This window comes from Festucalex cinctus, chromosome 14, assembly GCF_051991245.1.
Source record: "Festucalex cinctus isolate MCC-2025b chromosome 14, RoL_Fcin_1.0, whole genome shotgun sequence".
NCBI lineage: Eukaryota > Metazoa > Chordata > Actinopteri > Syngnathiformes > Syngnathidae > Festucalex > Festucalex cinctus.
Window position 1 is genome coordinate 16,711,838 of NC_135424.1, and position 23,000 is coordinate 16,734,837.

The 23,000-nt window shown below is 40.2% G+C and overlaps 1 protein-coding gene across 29 annotated transcripts in view; it reads right to left on the reverse strand.

Moving 5' to 3' along the window:
- Positions 1–23,000, reverse strand: part of LOC144001554 (neurexin-1a-like) — a 235,382-nt gene that overhangs the window by 52,706 nt on the left and 159,676 nt on the right. For all 29 annotated transcript variants that reach the window (XM_077495998.1, XM_077495997.1, XM_077496006.1 and 26 more), the window contains one exon: positions 20,589–20,770. In XM_077495998.1, the coding sequence (XP_077352124.1) occupies positions 20,589–20,770 (182 nt within the window). The remainder of the gene's footprint in view (positions 1–20,588; positions 20,771–23,000) is intronic.

The window sequence follows — 23,000 nt, forward strand, 5'->3', positions numbered from 1 at the left end:
CTACATGCGGACAGCGTCTCTGTGACTTATGCTAATGATAGTGCCTTCTTCCAGCTGTTCAAGACAAAGATATACATATGCAAGACACGGAGAACATCAAGCAGCAGAACACTGGTGGCCCTGGTTACACACAGCGGATTTCTTCAATGTACGGTTTGATGTGGCGGTTTGATGTTACTGTAAATCCCACCAACATTATGTACTGTACAGTATGTTCAAAAGCCATGTGCAGCCTACTTCCAAACCTGTTGGAAGCCAAGTTTCGACCCCATAATGTGCAACGATAAGCCCGGCCGTTTGGGGTTCGATTGGCATGCGTCAAATCACATGATGAGGAAAGGGAACGGGACATAGGGGTGGAGTCAAAATGACATAATTCATGCTAGGACGCCCAACTAGTTCAAACATGTCCCAACATGTTCTCAACCATCGGAAGTGTGAGATCATAGGAAGTCCATATTTGGGCATAAGGCCGCTCAATGACCATTGCTACGACGTGCCCTGACTTATTCTGGGTCACCGGAAGTATGAAACACCATGTTTGGGCATAGGGGCGGGACCAGATGTATGAGGTCATCCTTTGGCTCATCTGCTGAAAAGGGCGTGGCCGGAAGTGAGGTCATAGGAAGATCATATATGGGTGTGGCCGGTACCGGAAGTATATCCATATTTGGACAAAGGGGCGGGGACGGAAATACGATATCATCCTTTAGCAAGATGCCAAATGGGGTGGGTTGGGGGCGGGACTTAATGCTTGACGTCATCCTTTAATTCATTTTGACGGTAAGGGAATAGTCATATTCGCTCTCACCAGATTGGTATTCATCGAGGGGCGGTGGGGGGAAGTGACGCTTAACCTGGTGTGTGTGTGGGTGTGTGTGTGTGTGTGTGTGTGTGTGAGCAGCCCACCAGGCTAAGAAAGCACTGTGGGAAATCCTGCAATGATTTTATTGCTACTATTGGGTGGGAATCCGTGTTCAAAGTGGAAACCCATGCAAATTATGGTTACAGTGAGGGATTAAACAGAGAAAATTGATGTACCTTGTTATTGTACTACTGACCAAATGGACACTTGGTCAAGATGGGGTGTAATGACACATTAACATTAATGTCAACGTGGTGACAAATAACAAGAAATGATTAACAATATCAACACAATGTGGCCCCAGGAACAGTTCGCGCACATGTACATTGTGAGAATATAAAAGTGTGTGTGAGTACACTAATTGGTGGGTGTGCTACAGTTGTTTCTGCCCTGTGAATGGGTCACATGGCTAAAATGAGCATGGAATCTGGAAGCAGTTGCTGTATGAATACTAAAAAGTGATAGTCGTGCCAGTCCTCCAGCATGCAAGTCTGACAAGAAGCTGAAATAAACAGAACCGCTCAGGTGTAATGTAGCCATGCAGGAAGGCTTGACATATCCAGCAGAGGGAAAATGCTGGGCCCTTATTAAAGCAGATCTAAGCCAACTCTACCAAACCTTAATTTGTGTGACGGCTTAATAGATGCTTTATATGTCTATTTGTGCTTGTGTGTGTGTGTGTGTATGTGAATTGTGCGAGTGGTGCACTTCATGTGCTCCGGAGTCGTGCTGAAGGCAAGTCTGCGCATGCACACTGTGTGTGATGTAATCACTTTATCATGGTAATAGAATTTGAATTTCATCGTCTCTTTTTAGTGTCAGGGCGTTTATTCATCCTCATTTTAGCTCAGAGGGTGAAACCAGATGGTAAATGATTCCTTGCGTCCAAGCTGGCCTTTTCCTAACCCATATTCACTGATCAGATTTGCGGTGGCAGGGAAATTCATCTCATTAAAAACAAAAAAATATCAGTTGGTTGTAAAAGTCGATTCTCATCAAGCCATGTTGACTGAGCAAGTGTATGGAGTGAGAGGCGATCTATCCTGCATCCTCTGATATCATACCAATTTATACATCACAGAGTAATGATGGGTGATTATTGGATCGGTCTTTACAATAAAACGGATTTGGATTTTGAACAACTTCAAACTGTGGCAATTTCTACTCCTTTAAAGCAGATCAAAATGCAACAAATGTTGACATTTGTTGGCCCAGTGTGGAAGAGGACAAACACTAAACGACATCTCAGACCCAAGCCTGGATAGCTTGTATATAGCAAAGCATATTTAAAGACAAGACACACTGCATGAGTAAAGAAAGAACCATGCTGCAATATCCCTTCATGCCTTCCTTTGTCTCTGACAAACTCCTCCGTCTGCCTGACAGCATCATAACTGTCAAACAGATTCCATAAATATGTATCACAAAGATCAACATGCAAGGTAAACGGTGTTACTGTCACTTCTCTTTGGAGTCGGTGATGGATCATGACATTTTGAAGCCACGGAGCTGAAATCAGTCGAAGATGCATCATCTGAGAGCTGTGTTTTGAACCATCATAGAGACAATGAGTGCTAAATTATGCCTTTAATTTAATCAATTAGAACAGGATTTATGGACTCAATTTCTACTTCAACCCATCAATTTTAAATAATGCTTGTGCTCATGAGTGTCGCAGGCCAATGAAGCTTATACCGGCTGATGCCGGGCAAGAGGTGAGGTATAAACTGAACTAATTGCCACCAATTGTGACAATTTTCAACAAAATCAAAGACAATTTAACTTTTTTTAAAAACACCTATTCTAGTTTGGATTTAACTTAAGTCATTGATGTCAACTACAAACAATAAATACACCAAACAAAGCAAGTACCTGCAAACTGATAAGAACCTTTAATTAAAATGATTATCAGAACAGGGCGGCACGGTAGTCGAGTGGTTAGCACGTCCGCTTCCCAGTTCTGAGGTCTCCGGTTCGAGTCCAGGCTCGGACCTTCCTGGGTGGAGTTTGCATGTTCTCCCCGTGCCCGCGTGGGTCTACTCCGGGTACTCCGGTCTCCTCCCACATTCCAAAAACATGCATGGCAGGTTAATTGGGCGCTCCGAATTGTCCCTAGGTGTGCGTGCGAGTGTGGATGGTTGTTCGTCTCTGTGTGCCCTGCGATTGGTCGGCAACCAGTCCAGGGTGTCCCCCGCCTACTGCCCAGAGCCAGCTGAGATAGGCGCCAGCAGCCCCCGCGACCCTTGTGAGGAATAAGCGGTCAAGAAGATGGATGGATGGATTATCAGAACAGTGTAATGGAGACAAATGCAGTTATTTAAAAAAAATGGCTAATTTGCTAAGCAAATTAATAAAGGGAAATAATTTAACAAGTTCCACATAACAATGCATTTTTGGAAGATAATATTGGACAACATTTGCCAAATAGTAAATACGTATTGAGCATGTTCATTCAGTCAGTTTTGCTACCCGTAATTTCACCAGCTTGCTTGAAATGTCAAGCGTCCTTCCACCAGAGAGCTGGAGGGCAAATATTTGGACATGATATCAATGCTCGTTTTCAGGCTCCCTATGGTCTGACATAGTGACAAAAATAAATATGAAACACTGTGATTAAAGGGAGGAGTAGATGTCCTGTTTTTGAATGGTGCTGTGCTTCACAACTGCTAGAATTGTTCCTCATCAAAACACCCACACACTATTTTACTCCACATTTCATTACATAACTACAGTGAGGGCGGTTTCTCAAACAGTGTATTCACAATATAAACGTACGGTAACTTAAATTGTATTCTCAGAATTTAAATGTTAGCCAGTCGGAAATTGTATTGGTGTACCATTACAGAATAAGTACCGTAGTTACTTGCCTTTCTCAAATTAATTATTGAATATTTACATTTATATATTATATTTTTATGAAATCTCTCTCTCTCTCTCTCTCTCTCTCTCTCTATATATATATATATATATATATATATATATATATATATATATATATATATATATATATATATATATATATATATATATATATATATATATATATACATATATAAAATTTATATTAAATATTTTTCCAGATTAATGTGTCATGTCAAATTGACTAAAGTAGTAAAGTTAACAATTTTACACATTTCGGTTAAACTGTTGTGAAGCTCGCCTCTTGCCAGAAGCTATGGAATTATCCACGTGTATATAAGGTCAGAAATGCCATACTACCAAGTTCTATTATGTTCCAAAAGCAAGTTTGAAATTGTATGATGTAGGATCTTAAAAGCTAAGCGAAGGTTACGTTTCAAGTGCGCAAAAGAATTTGTTTGAGTGTCTCCAGTGTAATGGTTTAATCTTGCCCAGAAACCTGCATTTCATTCACTGCATGCTGGGATTTAGTTCACCAAATAAAACTTTTTGATTGATTTCTTGGCTTCCGCATTTGAGGTGGGAATACAAAGCATTTTATTGACAGGCTTTTTGACAAACTGCTGAGGTGTCGAAGTGAATATTGGTTTTTCTGTTTGTCTATGACAGCGTCCGTCTTCATTCAGCTGCCTTAAATCTGCTTCAGAACCTATTGGAAATGAATCTTTTACTACACACCTTCCATTACTCCCCCTCTCATAAAAGCCTGGCCATCTTTTATCTGAAAAGATGACATTTCCATTATGGTCTGCCAACATCTTACTGCCGCCCTGTGAGTTGTGGTGCTTGGGAAGAACGACGTTGACCAACACACCAACAACACCGGATGATTCCTCATCCAGATCCCACAAAGGAAGCACACACAAATCTCTCTTCTTCTTTTATTTTCACATTTTTGTTCTTAAATGTAATGTACGCAAAACCTCAAAATTCCCAGTTATGACATATGACAGAAAAAGGCAAACAATTGTCACCAGGGAGAGAGAAAGTGGGTTTGTTGTGTTTGATCAAAGGAATAAGCTGCCAAACTGGCAAGACTTTTTGGTCCACACAGACTCGCGGGCTTGATCCCAACGCTTCGATGTAGCATCATCATTAAAACTGTCTGTCAACATCTTAGGTGAACCTTGGTTTTGTTTGGAAATGGGAATAGTCTCACATTTGTGGAGTACACACAGAGCAAAATCACATTGCATCATGTGAAACTTTGTAAATCTTTTCAGGAGTTGCATTTAATGACATTGCTGCGACTAATGAGGATGCATCCGTCCGTCCGGTGTGTGTGGGTTGACTGAGACAGTCTCCAGTCCAAGCTTGAGAGTTTCAATGAGATACACATACATCAGACTGCTGTCCACATTGGTCTCACAAGTGATGGATGAATTATGAATCAGATTTAATTGATCCATTCACTCTCCAAACGTTAAGCTATTTCATTGATCTTCACGTGCTATTTACTTTCACATTCATAATGCTGAGCTTGTATTTGTTCCTCTTATTATTCACCTTTATCACTGCCTACAGTCTGTAGATTTCATTTTTGCCATTCCGTTTCTATTTGTGCTCGACACATTCCTTCCTAACCATTTATCGAAAGGCTTTGGGGTAAAACCGCTTTCCTCCATCATGATCTCATCAGCCCTGAATCCTTGACCTTTGTCCTTCGCTGTAAATGTCAGCTTTCTTTACGAGGCCTGTGATGGGTTTATTGAACAGGTCACACTCACTGACACACACCCACACTGGGACACACTCACAGCATGAACGTGCGCGCACGCGCACACAGTCGTTCATCACACACACTGCCATAGGATTGTGCCTTCACAAGCAAATCTAACTCTGATTTCGGGGCATCCACTGAAAATTCATGGCCCGCATTGGTGGATGGAATGAGAGCCCATCACCCTCGACGGAACCACCACAAATAATAGGATTTCATGGGGACTGATATTGCTTCCTGTAAAGCCTTATGGGCTGTTAGGCTTCATGGAAACTGTGTCCTGTAATTGAGGCTTTGCCAATACGAGCAGCTTTAAAGGGTATGAAAAAAAATAAGGTAACAATAAAGCCAGTAATTTAAGCCATTCCATGGTGTTTGTGTCTTTATTGTGGGAATCAAAAGGATACAGAATGGCCTTAAAATTAAAATCATATAGCTGTCCTGCATGGTTGCATGCTCCATGTTTATGCTTCTAGCCGTGTTACATCATTGATGCAAACGCTCTCATAACGTCCTTTTGAGGGAAGGAACAGTTGGAGACGGAAGGACAAAGTCAGTAAAACATGTTGCTCATAAACTTGTTTTTTTTTTAATCTCCTTACATTTACGCTGACTGTAACATGATATACTTGGACATCGACTCTTCTACACAGACAACATCTGTGTCATCTGAAGTCAGAATTCGCTCAAAGGACAGTTTGAACGAGACTTCAGTTGAACGAGGAGGATCTACTATCTTTTGCTTTTATCTCGTTCCACCACCCAAGGGTGCCTGTGATGGTAACATGGAAATATATAATGATGAGAATAGAACTGGAAAAGGATCCTATGGTGTCGTAGGAAAGCGGTCTTAAGGCGACAATAGTAAAGGAACAGAATATAAACCGATAAGTATGTTGTGTTTAGTCTTTACGTGGTGAATCTTCTAAGTACAAGCTGTATTTTTTTTTTTAAGCTAGATTTTATTCCTCTCTGTTAAATTTGCTTTTGACTTTGGCTCGACACTTCCACACATGTTCAGAGAATAATGAAATGGTGCTGAACCTGGAATGGATGATTTCTATTATCTCTATTTCTTAGGAGGAAAATAGAAAATAGTACCTAATTCTGAACAAATTGCCGTTTGACGTTTAAAGTTAGACTGTTTTTTTTGTTTGTTTGTTTTTTAACAACATGAGCAAAACAGGGTCAGCGAGGACTAGGATGTACTTGACAAGCTGTCAGAATTCAATAATAAATGTGTACACTTGTGTCCTTTTGAAAATCGCTTCTTCCACTTCATTTCATGGGATCCCCTTCTCGTCACTCTATGCCAGCACAAGACTTTAATAAATTGCAAATCATCCTCACATTTTATCTTTTCTTCTGCCTTCAATTTATCATTTACCTTTCACTCCTTCATTGTCTTTGGGTCATTATCAGTTATCTCACAAGGAAAGGTACCAGTAATAAAAAGCAAACACCCTGAAGAAGCCCAACGCTGCTTTGTCATTTTGCTTCATTCTCACCCAGTTTTTTTTTTTTTTTTTTTTTTTTTTTCTGTTAATGTTTTTTATGTGGGGCTTCGGGCGTTATCAAGGAGATGGCCCCAAGATTAGCACTCAAAGGTTCTTTATGACTGTCAGAGAGTAGTTCATTGCTGGTAGTCTTCCTCTCATCTGTGTGAGCTGCAAGCCTCCCAGAAAGGATAAGAGATAATTTGAAAATTATTGTTAAACATTGACATTATACACAGTCACACAGTGTACACATCTGTGAATTTTTAAAAGACTATTTGGATGTTTGTTACTTTCATGTCATACATGATTAGCTCAGTTATCCACAGCTAGCAGATATCACTGCCTGGAGAGGTACAGAACTTTGTCTGCCATCTGTTTTACGACTGATGGAGTCAACAGTTTCAGGCTTATGGCATGACTTTGTTTCTAATCTGCAGCAGCTATTAACATTTCATGAAGTAGTAATGGCAATAAAATGACTTGGTTGACAAAGTTTGTGAGTTTATGGACTGGATGTTTATAGATTAAAACGCAAACATGCAGACTAGATGACTGACTGGCTGGCCGTGTGGGTTTGTGCTGCTATTGACCAAATAAGTGTAGTGGGCAACGTTGGCGCCCAAAAAGCAGTGACATACACAGACACATTTTCATATAAATAACAGACTGTAATGGACACGGAATAAATTGATGGGAGATTAGGAACAGAGGGATATGACCCAAATTATAAAGGCTGCACGTGGAGAGTGCGAACGAGCCAACATATACTTTGAATGAACCACTTGTATAACTTGCATTTCTGATCAGACAGAATGATGCTTCAGTGGTTGGAGAGATTTAAAATGTGACTTGTTTTAATCTGTGCGTTAACTTCAAGGGAGCTGAGCTGAGGCCACCGTATTCCCACAACAATTTTCGGCATCTTTTATAGCCCCGCTCATAAGACACAAGACTATTTCACAAACTCTACTGGTAAATTAAAGAGTTAAGCAGAGGAAGATACTTCAAGCATAACTGATTTAATAGGCCAAGTGAAGGGAGGAGACGATGACAGTAAAATGAATTAGGCCCGCTTGCTCTTTTAATTACTGTTGTCAAGGTGTTTACTTTGCCCTTGTTGGACAAACAGACCAAATGATCCTTCAAACCAAGTAATATGAAGCAGCAAATGAAGCCATAAAGCTTAATACTTATTATGCGGTGTAGCATTTACTGCACCATTAAAGACAACTTCAGCATTTCGGTTGTGTCCAGGTAAATGGAGCAATGGATGGTTGACAAACTGATTTTAAAGAGCTCACACATCCATGGCTTCTCCTCTCACCTTTCATTTGAGGGATTAAACGCGATGAAGAAATAACAGTTATTGTCCTTTTCATCATCCTACTATGAGGTCTCCTGCAGTATCTATAGCAGATTCCGATTTCACAAGCTCACGTACTCACAAAATATGTTCCTTTGATGAGGCCATGGAACGAGCTATCAAGAAAATGGCTGCAATCATTGCTTAAAGTATCTCTGGGCAGTTACTAAACCGAGTGACAAAGCCTCTAACTTGGCAACACCGACTGTGGTTTTGTAAAACAGTTCCAATATGTTTGCAGTGCATGTCAGCGAGGACATAATGTAGGCCACAGAGGACAAAATTATTACACAAAGAAGTTGTCCATATTGTGCAAGTCTTAAATTCAGTTATGTCTTCTATCATTTGGCTTTATGTGCTGAGGTTTTTCCAGGTTCACACTGTGCCCCCTTTCGTTTTTCCCTCCCCTTCCTAATGTATTTTCCTCCTGGGGTTTTTTTCCCATCAAAAAAACTATGCACTGCAAGGCAACCCACCAGGCTTCTGTTCTGTCTCCCTCTGTTGGTCATTGTTTGTTTCATGCTTCTTGGATGGGTTGTGACTGGTGGAATTGCCCTTTTCGGGATCAAAAAAGTAATCTGAAGCAGACAAACTAAAATTAACCAATATAATTGATTAATCGGATAGCCTTAATGCCAGATGCAATTCAGTGTAAGAATAGAATTCAAACGTTTGTTCTTAAATTTGTCTTGATTTGTAGTAACTGGTAACTTAAGGATATGAAGAGGACCACTAAATCCATTATCCATTCAAGGGAAAGGATGACCATTTCTGCTGATAATGTAAGAAGCTGATACATTTCCCAGCTCACTAAACCCTAGGTTACAGTGTAGATTTCCACATGTCCACACACTATGGCGGCTTTGCCTCTCAAGTCTACCGTATTGCTTCCCTTTGCTACTCATTAGTCTTAATGTTTAATGAGCTTGTGCGGTTTCTGGGTGAAGGCAATTTGTAACAATAGAAGGTTACTTGGTGCTAGAAGTTTGCTAGAAGAAAGACACGACCTCGGACGAGGGATGGGGGATTACAACCCACTAGGCTGAAACCAAAAATTCCCCAAATATTGTCTCAAATATGAACATGTAATTGAAAAACAACACCATTGGACGTTTGAACAGATTTCAATAGAAAATACTAAATAATAAAATACTGTGTTGCAAAAAAAAAAAAAGATTCAAGAGGACATATTGCTTGTACAGTATGTAAAGCTGTTTGTAGTACCCGCCCACCTAGCAACTGCAAATTAATATAACCAAATAAATATGTTATGCAAAATAGTCTGAACAACACCCCCGCCCCTTTTAGTTTTATTTTTTTGCAATGTTGCTGAATTTGGTGATATTTGGTAAAGCGAGCGCCACAAACCTTTCCCCACCAGACTAAATCCATCCATCCATCCATTTTCTTGACCGCTTATTCCTCAAAAGGGTCGCGGGGGCTGCTGGCGCCTATCTCAGCTGGCTCTGGGCAGAAGGCGGGGGACACCCTGGACTGGTCGCCAGCCAATCGCAGGGCACACAGAGACAAACAACCATCCACACTCACACGCACACCGAGGGTCAATTCTGAGCGCCCAATTAACCTGCCATGCATGTCTTTGGAATGTGGGAGGAGACCGGAGTACCCGGAGAAGACCCACGCGGGCACGGGGAGAACATGCAAACTCCACCCAGGAAGGTCGAAGCCTGGACTCGAACCGGAGACCTCAGAACTGTGAAGCGGACGTGCTAACCACTCGACTACAGTGCCGCCCCCAGACTAAATCAAAAACTATAATAATTTGGTGCTGATAAAGTGATGACCACCAGCTTCCGACAAATGTGATTGTGTTTGCAGGGGTGAAAATATCCTATTCTGATTGCAGCAAGGGGCGAACTTGAGCATCTCAAATAACATCAAAATCATCTCCTTCTTAAAAATAATCGCCAAAGTAATTTTTCCAGATTTTTCAGGAAACACAAAAAAAAAATGAACCATTTGCAACATGAGGAGATGATTTAGGCAAAAAAAAAAAAAAAAAAGAATTATTTAAAGAGGGTGACGAGTCGTTTCATATATTGTGACTTGTTTTTTGGAAGAAGGGTCTGATTATTTGCTTAAAGTGGACTAAGCACACACTGCAGCAGAGTGTGTGAGGCAAAAAAAACAAAATATTTAATGTTTTGTTTAAATTCACACTTAATGAGTAGCCAGGTGATGAAGACACCCAATTATTTGTATACAAACAATACAGTCAGACTTCCAAAATATATCCTATTTAAATGTACTTGTTTCGAGTCTGAATCAAACAGGAAAAAGATAAGAATCTCAGACTTGAGAAGACATAAGTGACAGCCTGTGATTCAGTAACTTCACAGCACAAATGCTCTGCTGAGTACACAGTGCAAACAGTGTACTGTTTCACCAGGATGCAGATTTTCATAATTTTTGGTAATTATTATTACATAGTACAAAGTTTCATATACCACTACTGAGGTAATGAAGTGCTAACTTTAAATGGAGCTTCTAAGATGCAACAATAAATGTTGAATAAATTATAAAACATCACAGAAAAATATTTTGCTTTCAAAAAATAAATTACGTTATTATGCCTATGCCTTTTACAAAGTGTTTGTAGAAAAATGCATTTGATGTTAGCATGTAGCTGTTGAGTCTGGTCTGCTGCAATGGAGCACAATAAAGGGCGGCTATATTTATCTCACCCCGAGGGTAGGGGCAGCTGTGTCAAAAGTCAACAGCTATGTCCATTTCATGCTGGGATGCTTCAATCTCCATTTAAAAAAAAAACAAAAAAAAACAAAAAAAAACAAAAAAAAAACATACATATGCAAAACATCATGACAATGGATCATATGCTCGCTCTCTAGTTAAATTTACAGAAAAGCATTTGTGATCTGTGGAGAGGCTGTGTCGATACAAAACAAATCCGTGCTTCAATTTGTAAAAATAAATAGAATGTCCATGCTTTTAACCTTGTTACCCATACATGAGCGAAAGACAAACAGGCTAACAGTGTAATAAGGTCAGGCAATGAAATCAAATTTCCTTCATGTTATCTGTGGCGATATTGCCAAGCCCATAACGTATTGATGCTCAGCTTTGAGAATGACGTTCTACACCCACTGTGATTTGTAACACTAATAAAATAGAAGGCACATCATTGTTCTGCGCTCTGAAAAACACACGTACGCGCAGCTCGCTCACTTTCACACACACACACACACATGCACGCATGCAGTCATCCCTTTTCATGGACCACTTGGCTTCATCGTGGCAAAGAGCTTGAACAAATTGAGAAATGATTGGAATTGAAAGATGAGTAATGGCGATTCTAACGCTGTCCCCTCGCAATATGGAGATGATGAGATTTGATTCTTTGAGGTCAGGTAACATCATCCGAGGTGAGTGGCTGCTCTGACTATGACTAAAGTGAAAGGATGTGCTTCACGCTCACGCAGGCTTTTACCACGATCGCTCGGGTTTACTGCCACAAAATCAATGCAATACGTGTCATTTACGGTACATAAAATTAAATGCTAAGGATCGCCCGACTCCACATTACAACTCAAAAGACCGCGTTGCATGTGAAGCACATGACCAGCGTATGAGTACAAGTGTCGTCTGCCTGGTTTGTGTGAGTGAATCATCACAGAGGGACTAAATGAGGTCAGTGAAGCTCCCCCATCCGTTCCTTTCACTGCTGTCTCCTCAACATGGTCAGCTTTAAACTCGCCATTACGGTGGCATTAGCACAGTCTCATAAAAGTCCTTCTCTACAAACGATAATGACCAACACACAGCAATTCTGCTGAAACTGATAACTGTGAAATGAGGTGAAATTAGGGATTAAAGGGAAAAAGCATCTGGTTGCATGCTATAAATGCTCTTAATGTGCATTGCAATTGGCTGTATTGATTTTGCTGATTTACTCATGTTAAATGAGGAGTGGCAAACAAAAGAAAGACTATACAAAACTACTTTATTGAAAACCCCCAAAACTGCAAGGTCTAATGACAACCGGGAGAATGGCATTGTTAGTGAAAACTGACTGAATGCAACCAAACTGAAAAATTGCCAACAAAAGATTCAGTCACAACTCACACCCAGGTGATAGATTGGCCCTTGCACTTATATACCAAATCTACAATGGAAAAACTGCAACTCCTAGTGTTCATATCTGGATACAACGTTGTGAAGCACCACCTACTGTATAGCTACTGTATCATTTTTTTTCTTTTGACTGACCAACGATCAACATGGCATATTATAACAAAACAAAGAGGAAATGGGTGAGAAATTAAAAAGCACAGAATGGATATTGGAGAGATTGGTCACAATAAATGCCCCATTCATTTTACTGTATTCCCAACTTTTTAGGACAGAAACTCTCCCCACTTCACCTTTTCAGCCACAGATTAATGAAATTGAAATGACAATTCTAAGCAAAAAGGGTGTCAAAATTTGCATGCCAATAACGAGTAAGTAAAGCCTGGTTCACAAATAATGATTTTTCACATCGTATGAGATTTTTTATCTTTGACAGATGCCACACATAAAGATAAAAGAATCGGGCATTTAACAGCTTTGGTCGTATTGTGTGTAAGGTGTGCAGATAATCTCATCACAGCTCCCTCACAAACATAAAGATTATCCCGTGAGAGACCTCTCGCGTGATTATACGTAATCTAATCAAAACCGGAAGGGGGGGGGGGGGTATTTTTTTTTTTTTTTTTTTTTTGCTGTTGCCATGGATGACAACAAACGCGACGAACTGGAAGTAATGATGGTGGTTTGCAGACTACTACTCCTTACGAGCTGGTCCTCCATGGAAGAGATTTGGAAATAATAAAAGCATTTAAAAAAAAAGTGCTTCTGGTCGGTATACGCGCTTCCTTCTTTTTCAGTTTGGGCGCCTCTTGATTGGCTACATTCCGTTTGACGTCACAGTTGGTGGCGCAGGAGCACCTCGTCGTCTCCGCCGACGTTAAAATTTTTGTCGGAAATATTGAACACGTTCATTATTTAAGATTGCCGGCCCCGACTGGTTTTGGACCCAATTATCGGGACAAATCCACTCTTAACACATCTCACATATAAAGATAATCTTACAAGATAATCGTATAAGACAAAAAGATTGTCGGGCGCTTGACGTCCTTGGTCCGGAAGGGGCAATATCGGGACACAAACAGCCCGACTCTCTTTATGTCTGAACCAGGCTTAACTTTAAGTCCTTTGAAAAGAATGAGAGCTACAGTGGAGGAGCCATTTGGACTGTAAAGTACCACCACATCTTTCGCGTACGCAGATGGCCGGCTGCTGGACAGCAGTTCGAACCGAGCGTGACTCCTCCAGCTCTCAAAAGGATCAGCATGGGTACTCCTAGACTCCATCGAGAGCCAAGAGCCGAGCGTATGCCTGTCTTGTCACTCGTAGTGACTCATTTGCTCTTTAGACGTGAGGCAAATTTTATTCAACATCTTTACAAGATGTCTCGAGTAACAACATTCGCGTTGTTTCTGTCAGCAAGAAAGCTACATCAGTAATGTCAATGTGGATTCATATGAGAATGACTAATTGGGACTGGGGACTCGTAATTTACAGTGAACAAAATGGCCAGGAGTCTCAGACTTGCTTCATGCAATAATTTATTTGCTCTTAATTTGAAAATAAAAATGTCGTGTTCCTGTCACTAACATCCAACTTGAAATGCCATCGCCACCTAGTGGCAGATAAATTACCTCATCATAAAGTTATGACTCAATGTTTTACACTTATTTGAAATTGTATCATATTATCTATATCGGTACATCTGCAATGTTGCAACAACATTAACCTGTGATTGAAATTTTGAATTGTAGGACGAGCATTTATGAAAACTAGTGGCAGAACCCTGTCATTTGCACAACAGTCCAGTCGGGCTTGGCCGTGACGCTCGGTCTTCTTACTGGTTTTAATGCGCTAGTCACCTATTACAGTATTCATATGCAAGTCACCCATTATTGTAAAAAGTGACAATTCTTTCTCAAATATATTGATATGCTGGTTTAAAACATAGTGGGGTAGATTCACTAAAGTAGCCTTTACCCGGCGCTAACCGGTAACAATGGAGCAATCCGGGAGCAATCCGTCACTAAGTGTGCTGCCAACCAGATTGCGCCCCGGTTCGCCGGTGTTATTTGCGCATTTTACTATCATTTGTACGCGCCACATGCATACTGTATGCATACATCAACCTCTGAAAATATGTTAATTTATACTTTATTCATGAATGACATTGTCGTCCTCTCTGCTCTGTACAGCTTAATGGCGCTAAATGAGGAAAACGCTTCTCATGCACCGCTCGGTCCAACCTCACTTTCTGATAATGTCATCTTTCTCGCAACTGTTACTATAACAACCAGGTTCTTGGCGCAAATACATTGCCATGTGTGATAAATCAGGTGCAAATTTGCTCCAAGCTGTCAGTTTTGTGGCCGTGTTTGCGCCGGTATATGATTAGAGCAATATCCTTACTGAATAGGTGGGTAACTGAGCGCAGACTGCCGGTGCAGTTGAGGTGCAATGTTTCGTGCTAGCAGTGGACGCAGCGCATTCGTAGTAAATCTACCCCATTGTGTCACATGGGGAAGGTTCTGAGGCTTGAGAAGTGATAAATATGCCCACCTGTTGTCTCCAAATATGTTTGAAGTTCATTCAGAGATATAAAAATCACAACAATCCAATTTTAATGTTATATTGCGGTACATAATAATTATATTTTATGATAAATAATTTAAAACAATATAATAATAGAATAAATTATTTATAATGAAACATCAGGCCAATAGTTCCGTACTGTGCGACTGTTGCCACAGAAAATGGCTGAGGCAGTGGGTTAGTAAACCGTGAGGTGACAATTGTGGCAATAAGGAACACATTAAAATGATTTAGAGAGGAATAGTGACGTGAAGTGCAATAGAGAAAGAACGGCTGAGTGATGTGTTTGAGCAAACAAACAGCACAGGGACAATGTATACCATAAATCCAGCGGCTATCACATGCAGGTCTGCAGTGAGCATAGGAGGTAATTACTGGCTTGGAGGCGTTAACCGGAGTAGAAAGTAGGAATAAGATCCATTCCCTTTGCAGGTGTGTTTAATAGGAATATGGGGGATAGCGTGACAAAGTCTGTCTCCAAAGCCGCACAGTCCCCCTCCCAGGTAACAATCTCACCTCAGCATCAAATCCGAAGCTGCTGCCATCATTTGGTCATCATTCAGCACAAAATTGTGCATACTGTATTCAGAAACCAAAAGTTTTCCTTCTCACACATAAAGCGTCTCATGCATTTGTCTTGGTTACGCGTTTCCCTCAAGCTATTTTTCCTGATTAATAGGATACGGAGTGAGAGTTGAAATTACAGTAAAATAGTGAACCACAAGAGGGAGAAAATCCACTTTCTGGTCGGCAGCTAAAGAGAACCAAGGGGAGCAATACTCCAGCAGAGAAGTCATTATTTCTCCAAGATCCTCTCTCATCTATGGAATACATTAACTTCACAGTACATTGTCTTAGGCTGAGTGCCTTCATTGGTTGTTTTTTAAAGTCTTGTAGGCAATTAGAAGAAGAGGATCGAAGACAGTACTTGGAATAGTCCCCAACCCCCCACGCAGAGATTTGAGAGCTGGCACAAAACAAGCTCAGTGGACCCCTAGGGACCTTGCATGAGAATGAGGAGAGGCTCCAGTAACGCTCCACATCGCTGCTCATTGACAGCAACATATGGAAACGACTGAGAAGCCACCATTTTACAGACTGAATGACTTCCTAAAAATAGACAGATGGTTTTAGGATGGAGGCAACTGTTGTTGTTTAGGCTGAAAAACATGAATGATACCTCAAAAAAGTCAGCAAAATCTGCCTCAAGAGAACTGTGTCTAGAACATACAGTATACTGAACGTTTTAAACAGATACGGTCATATTTTTTTGTTCGCACGGGAAGTCTTGTGCACCTTTCATCTACGCATTCTCCTGTCCAGAATTCTGACACCCACCATGTGTAACCTATCCATGTGTGCAAAACCAATGGAACATGAACATGCACAAATAATGGAACATGAAGCTTTCACCATTTGTCATTCAAATCTGAAATTTGAAAAACAAAACCAACAATTTTAAAATAAGTTCATATTTGAAGCAGATGAAAAAAAGTCCACCCTTGCAGATATTTTTCACCAATTTATTCAATATATTGTGTCAACAATGAGACTTATAAAATGTAGTAGGGACATGAGTCAGCTATCGCTGGACCATCGCCAGATAGTTAACTGAATCATCCATCCATTTTCTTGACCGCTTATTCCTCACAAGGGTCGCGGGGGGTGCTGGAGCCTCTCAGCTGGCTTTGGGCAGTAGGCAGGGGACACCCTGGACTTGTTGCCAGCCAATCGCAGGGCAGAGAGACGAACAAACATCCACACTCACAAGCACACCTAGGGACAATTTGGAGCGCCCAATTAACCTGCCATGCATGTCTTTGGAATGTGGGAGGAGATCGGAGTACCCGGAGAAGACCCACGCGGGCATTGGGAGAACATGCAAACTCCACCCAGGAAGGCCAGAGCCTGGACTCGAACCCGAGTCCTCAGAAGTAGGAGGCAGGCGTGCTAACCAGTTTTCCCACCGTGCCGCCCTTAACTGAATCATAACGTGCAATATGATGTTTCACTTTCACGGGATGCTGGAGTGCAAAAGAGAAAAAGTGTTTAAGTCCACGGGAGAATATGCACAGCATGCACGCTAGGATGGATTTGACAGGGAGGTCCACTTTTTAGAGTTGCTCTATCTATCCAAGAATGCGTAAATGACAGATTTGGGTGGATGGGAAAATGTGCACAGCCAGAAAAGTGTGCACCTGTGTGCCTTTTCTGATTCGGGCACCTGGGTGAATATGGTCCATCATGAGAAGAGCACAAAAAAAGGTCATCCAGTGTTTCTGCAAATCATGACAATCTATCACTGAAAATATAAAAACATTCTGCCCAAAAATCTAGTAAATGTATTCAATATAAGGTCCACAATATTACAACATGAATAGCAACTCAGTCCTAATTATTTTTGTCAACCAATGCTTAAACTGTATGGTCTTACCAATCAATCAACTGTCAAAGAGATACAATTTGAAAATGTGTTGGAACATTTGAACATTTCTTGAATTCAACTAAACAAAATGTTTAAAAAAAAGAAAGAAAAAAAAGAATAAAGAGTGTAAGCAACTATATTTACCATATTTAATAAAAAACACCTTTTACTGTCCTGATCATGTGATTGGAAATCAGAGCCGATCTCACATTTTCTGTATCTGCTAATCAGATTTTTGAACGGTCTTTATTTCTGAAGTCAAGAATAACATATTTTCTATTTTCATACTTCATATTTCATAGTTGCATATTTATTTACTTGAGTTTAATCACTGCTGACATACAGCCATATAAAAAATATAATGTTGGATACCTTTATTTGAATAATAATAATAATAATAATAATAATAATAATAATAATAATAATAATAATAATAATAATAATAATAATAATACACAAGACAATTTGAATGTGCTCTTTATTTTCTTCATAACACATTGCAGAGGATTGGGCCAGATCGAAACTCTGCAGATACTTAAAAGCAAATGACTGACTGAAATGTGTGCAACTAATTTTCATCTCAAGTTTTAACCCATTTTTGCTGTTGTTTTATGTTGCTGTTTCTTGTTTGTAAAGCACACCATTACCTGTTGACATTCAAATCTCCTTGGACTTGAGTCTCTCTCCTCTGTTTGCCTGCCTCGCAGACACCCACTCACTTCACCTGCAAAGCTGCTCTGAATAAACTATTTTACTGTCTGAGTTGTGTCATGCGGGAGGAGTTAGAATGAACATTGGTCTTTATATTTAATGCTTCAATGATCATCAGTAAAGACTAACGTAAATCTATAAAAGAAATGTGAGGTTTAATTTCCACTTGATTGTCAAAGTAACCCATGTCTTCAAGTATGGATTTTATTTTGTAGTCAAAGTTAAACTATAGGCTGACTAAGAATCTTAACACTCCACATGGCACAATTACTAATGTGCTTGAGCCATTTTAACAACTTGCATGGCGGTATTCTCCAATTAAACTAGATCTGCATCTAGGGAAATAATCTTAATTGCATTCACAAAACAAGTAATGACAGACATGCTGATAATAGTCGGTATCCAGTACATCCTGAATGCATAATGTCACTGCAGAGGTTTATCATTTAAACATCTTCCTCCGAGGGCTTCTTTATCATGTATGGACCAGTGTTACAATATGGTAACAGACTTGTTCAAGCTGCCTAATGAAAACAGAGCAGCACTATGGTGAAGAAATTGAGCCCAGTTATAAAAATAGAGGAAAATAGTAAAACATGATTTGAAATTGAGTCTTCCTCCCACATGTGCTACACCGATGAGCCAGAGGAGAGTAATCGCTGTACATTGGATGGTTCACTGATTTCACTGTCATTGTCTTTATCGGCGATGAAGAAGAAACGGTAGGGAGAGGGATCACTACTCTGTTGAGCTACATTTAAATCATAGTCCCCGCATATTACACAGAGCGTTCCTTCTTTAAAAAAAGTGCAAAGTGAGATTGTGTCCTTCAAGGCCCGATGATTTTGCTGTCATCATGAAATGGGAGTCTGCGATTAGGTATGTGAAGAAGGCTGGGGGGGAAAGGGGCTGTGGGAGAGTGTAAATACTGAAATCTGGTCTAATCCCATCTCATAGGGCTAAAGATAAACTCCTCCTCCAAAGAGGAGTCGAGGTAACATGGGGAAATAAGGGGAGTGGGGGGGCAGGGGTACCCATAGGAATCATTCTTGACTATGCTGGTTGGAATGAATGCATTCTAATGAACACCAGCTCCAAATAGGATTTTCTTCTTAGTCAATAAAACACACAGTGGTTGCAGGGTGACTCTTTCATGTAATGTCCAAACTAGATCACTGAAATACATGAACTTTGGATTCAGTTACTTTTGTGCAATTTCAAAACTTACTTTTCTCATTTTCTCTGACAAAATGCAACACTCTAAAAACCCGCCAAAATGCTGCGCATTAATGAATACATAATTATGAGGAAGCAACTGGAGTGACTGCTGATGCGAGAGGAGAAGGGATTCTCACAACCCACTGCCCCCGCCTGTACAACATGCTTTATCAACAATTTCTCCCTGTCAATTGAATGTTGCAACAACAAGGCAACACCTGAATTTGCTGTAAGCCGCAGGAGCGTACCTGTCGGGGTTTAACACACCAAGACTCCCTTTTGGTCTCTGCATATCTCCATTACTTTGAATAAGAATACAGCATTTATTAATGTATGTGACCTACACTACTGTCGGTTTTACTTTGAAAAATATCCTTGTTGGACATTGTTAACATACTAGAGTTTTCTACAGTGTGTGCAAAGTAGATGTGGTTATCAAGTGCGCTCAATTTTCAAATAAACTACAAAAGTTTGCAAAGCATATAACGAGCAACCACAAGTTCCTGAATGTGAGTTATTTGAGAAGAGTATCCCCCTCACCACCACCACCAAAACTCCTTGCCAGTTGTCTGCCAGATCATTTAAACATCACAGCATTAGCACATCTGACTGATCTTGCCTTACAACTGTACTCCAACTCATGCTCTTCTCAGTGTCTTGTTAGAGTGCCGACATGACATTTGGAGATTAACGGTGTGTACATAACAGGTTGTCTCCTTTAAATTGGCTAGTTACACTCAGATGAAGAGCTGTGCGTTAAAAATACCTTGGACTTGGCGAGCCAAAATACATTTCCACATGAGTGAGACACAGACGTTGCGTTTCCTCAGGACAGGCCTGCGTATATCAGCGCACAATGCCTTTGTGTATATGTTAGTGTGTGGACACCTGGTGCTCAGAACAAACCAATTATATGTTTGTGTGTTGGAGTTTCCTGTGTACTGGTCATGTTTTTACATCTCAGTAAGTGTGTGCGAGTCATCTGATAGCTAGCTGAATTATAATATATCCATGTGAGAGATGCACAAAAAGTGACCACTTAATAATTTCACATAATGGCTGAAAAATCAATGACATTTAAGAAAGAAATAGGAATCTAGCAGAGACCTTTTCTTATGACACCAATCGAAACACTGCTTGTTTTTGAGTGAGCATGCTTTTCCACTTACGATGTGCAGTTTCAAGAAGTCTCCAAGACCAGAGGAGCTATCCACCCTCACCAGGACGGCATCCTTCAGGTGAGTGCTGAAGCCAATTGCTAGCCGGTCTGCTCTTGTGCTGGGCCGGTCGTTTGGCGGCCATGTGTATGTGATGATACCACCATCTCGCCCAAATATGTACGTTGTTCCAGCTGGAGAAAAAAAAGAAAAAAAAAAACAAGACATTGACAAACAAAACATTTTAATAAAGTGTACTCATATTCACTCTTATGATATTTGGAATACATTAAGAAGTATGCCGAGTGATATGGATTTTTTGAGGCTATTGCTCTTTTTTGGGGCAGAAAAAAATAAATAAAATAAATAAATAAAACAAAAACCCAATGTATTCCAATGGGTTTCATATACATTATTTACATGCTAGCCTGGTCTTTCCTCACAAAAGTAGTTGTCAAGTGTAAATAAATATTCTTTAAAAAATACAAAAACAAATAAATAAAAAAGAAACAGTTCCTTCATTGCGTGACAGAATGCATTTAGGACATTAATCCTTGTCATCTTTGTGTTTGTTTTTCCAGGAGTTGAATTTGGGTCATATTTATGTTTGATTGATGTTGTCATTTTGTAGTCTGCCCTCCCTGAGCACACTGAGTACAATTTGGCAGATAGCAAACAGTCTCTCAAAAAGTCAAGTCAAGTCAGAGTACAAAGTTGCTCTGGTCAAGCCGTTTATTACAGTCCCGTTGATGTTCACTGTAAAACTAGACACATAAAAACGCATAGAGTACACTCAAATACAAGTCACTTTACTTTGTATTGTTTCCCCAACATAGCTAGCTCAACGCTACCACACAATGGAAAACGCCATTGACTTGCTAGAAGGAATTAGCGCGCTACTCGCGGCACTCAAATCCCTCAAAACAAAGGGTATTTGGAAGCAGATGCTACAGGCAGGTACACAGACAAGCACCTCGAGTTAGCGGTAATCATAGGCATATGCTCTTCCTACACTGGGGGGGGGGAAATGACAAAATTTATTGACAAAAGTTGATCGCTACCTTTCTTCTTCTACTCCTTATTAATGTAACTACAAGGTGACTCTCAATGCAACGACCTACACTGCCCACAAGTGGCAAAGCTGTGTACATTCATTTTGCGTACTAAATAATAGGGATGTCACGATAAGGGCAATATCGTGATATCGTGATATTAAAACAGCCACAATATCGTTATCGTCATGTTCACAATATTTAAAAGGAACACATCTCTTAAAAAAAGTCAGGTTGATTTCCATTGGGGCAGTTCTAGCACCCTCTAGTGGCTAGTTTATTAGTGAAATTTAATTTTCATTAGGGATGTTTTGGCCTTCTATGTTTCAAATCTATGCTAATTGTCAGATGAAAGGAATCTAATTTGCTTGTGAAGCGATCAATTTGTGCTTGCATTAGCAAGTAAGTGCCTCAATATTGTTATTAGAGATTGTAGGGGGTTTATGTGCATTGCTGTTATGTACAAAAGCACAATATTGTGCTTTTGTTTAGTATGAGCTATCTTTTTACAATATTGTGATCTTTTTTTAAATATCTCCAACGCCCCCACAATATCGTGATAATTATCGTTTCGTGACCTTCATGTCGTGATAATATCGTATCGTGATGTTTGGATATCGTTACATCCCTACTAAATAATGAGACGAGTGTTACTTCTGTAAATGCTTAGACTAGATTACATAAAGGTAAAAACAATCGGCAAACATCAGCCATTCGGCCGATTATTTTGGCCGATGTTTGAAGGGCCCAAATGAAGTGACTTAATTTTCATCTCAGGTTTGAACAGCTGCCGCTTTCCTCATCATACTGTGCACTTACTCAGCTTTAGCGCTACACCTCTAGGGAAGAAATGCATCTGAATGCTAGTGAGTGTGCAGTCATGTCCCCGTTGCCCAAGAAACTGGCATGCACGGTCATGTCTCTTGTGCTTCATTAGTAGCCTCAAAAGCTGCAGCATTATTGACTGACTGGTCCAATTATGGCTTTTGGTGACCTCCGCACCAGCTATTTCCTGTCTCCATGAATTACATTGTTGTCTTTAGGAGAGCATGAACACGACCCGGAAGATAGTGGAGTCATTATAATTACCTTGCTACTCAGCATGATGCCACTAATAGATGGGCGTGATCCCTTCTCAAATGATGAAGGAAGTGGTCAATTAAAAGTGGGAGTCTGCGCATGAATAGAAATATTACAGAGTAGTTTTCATTTTTGTCAGCATACTATGTACATCACTTTTGTTGGGTGCTACGAGTCACATACTGTATATTTGTTCCTTTGCTCGGACATAAAGCACAATAAGGTTATGAATGATCACCTTGTCCATGTTGGGCCAGATAAAATGGACTCTGATGAGATTGTGCTGCCAGTG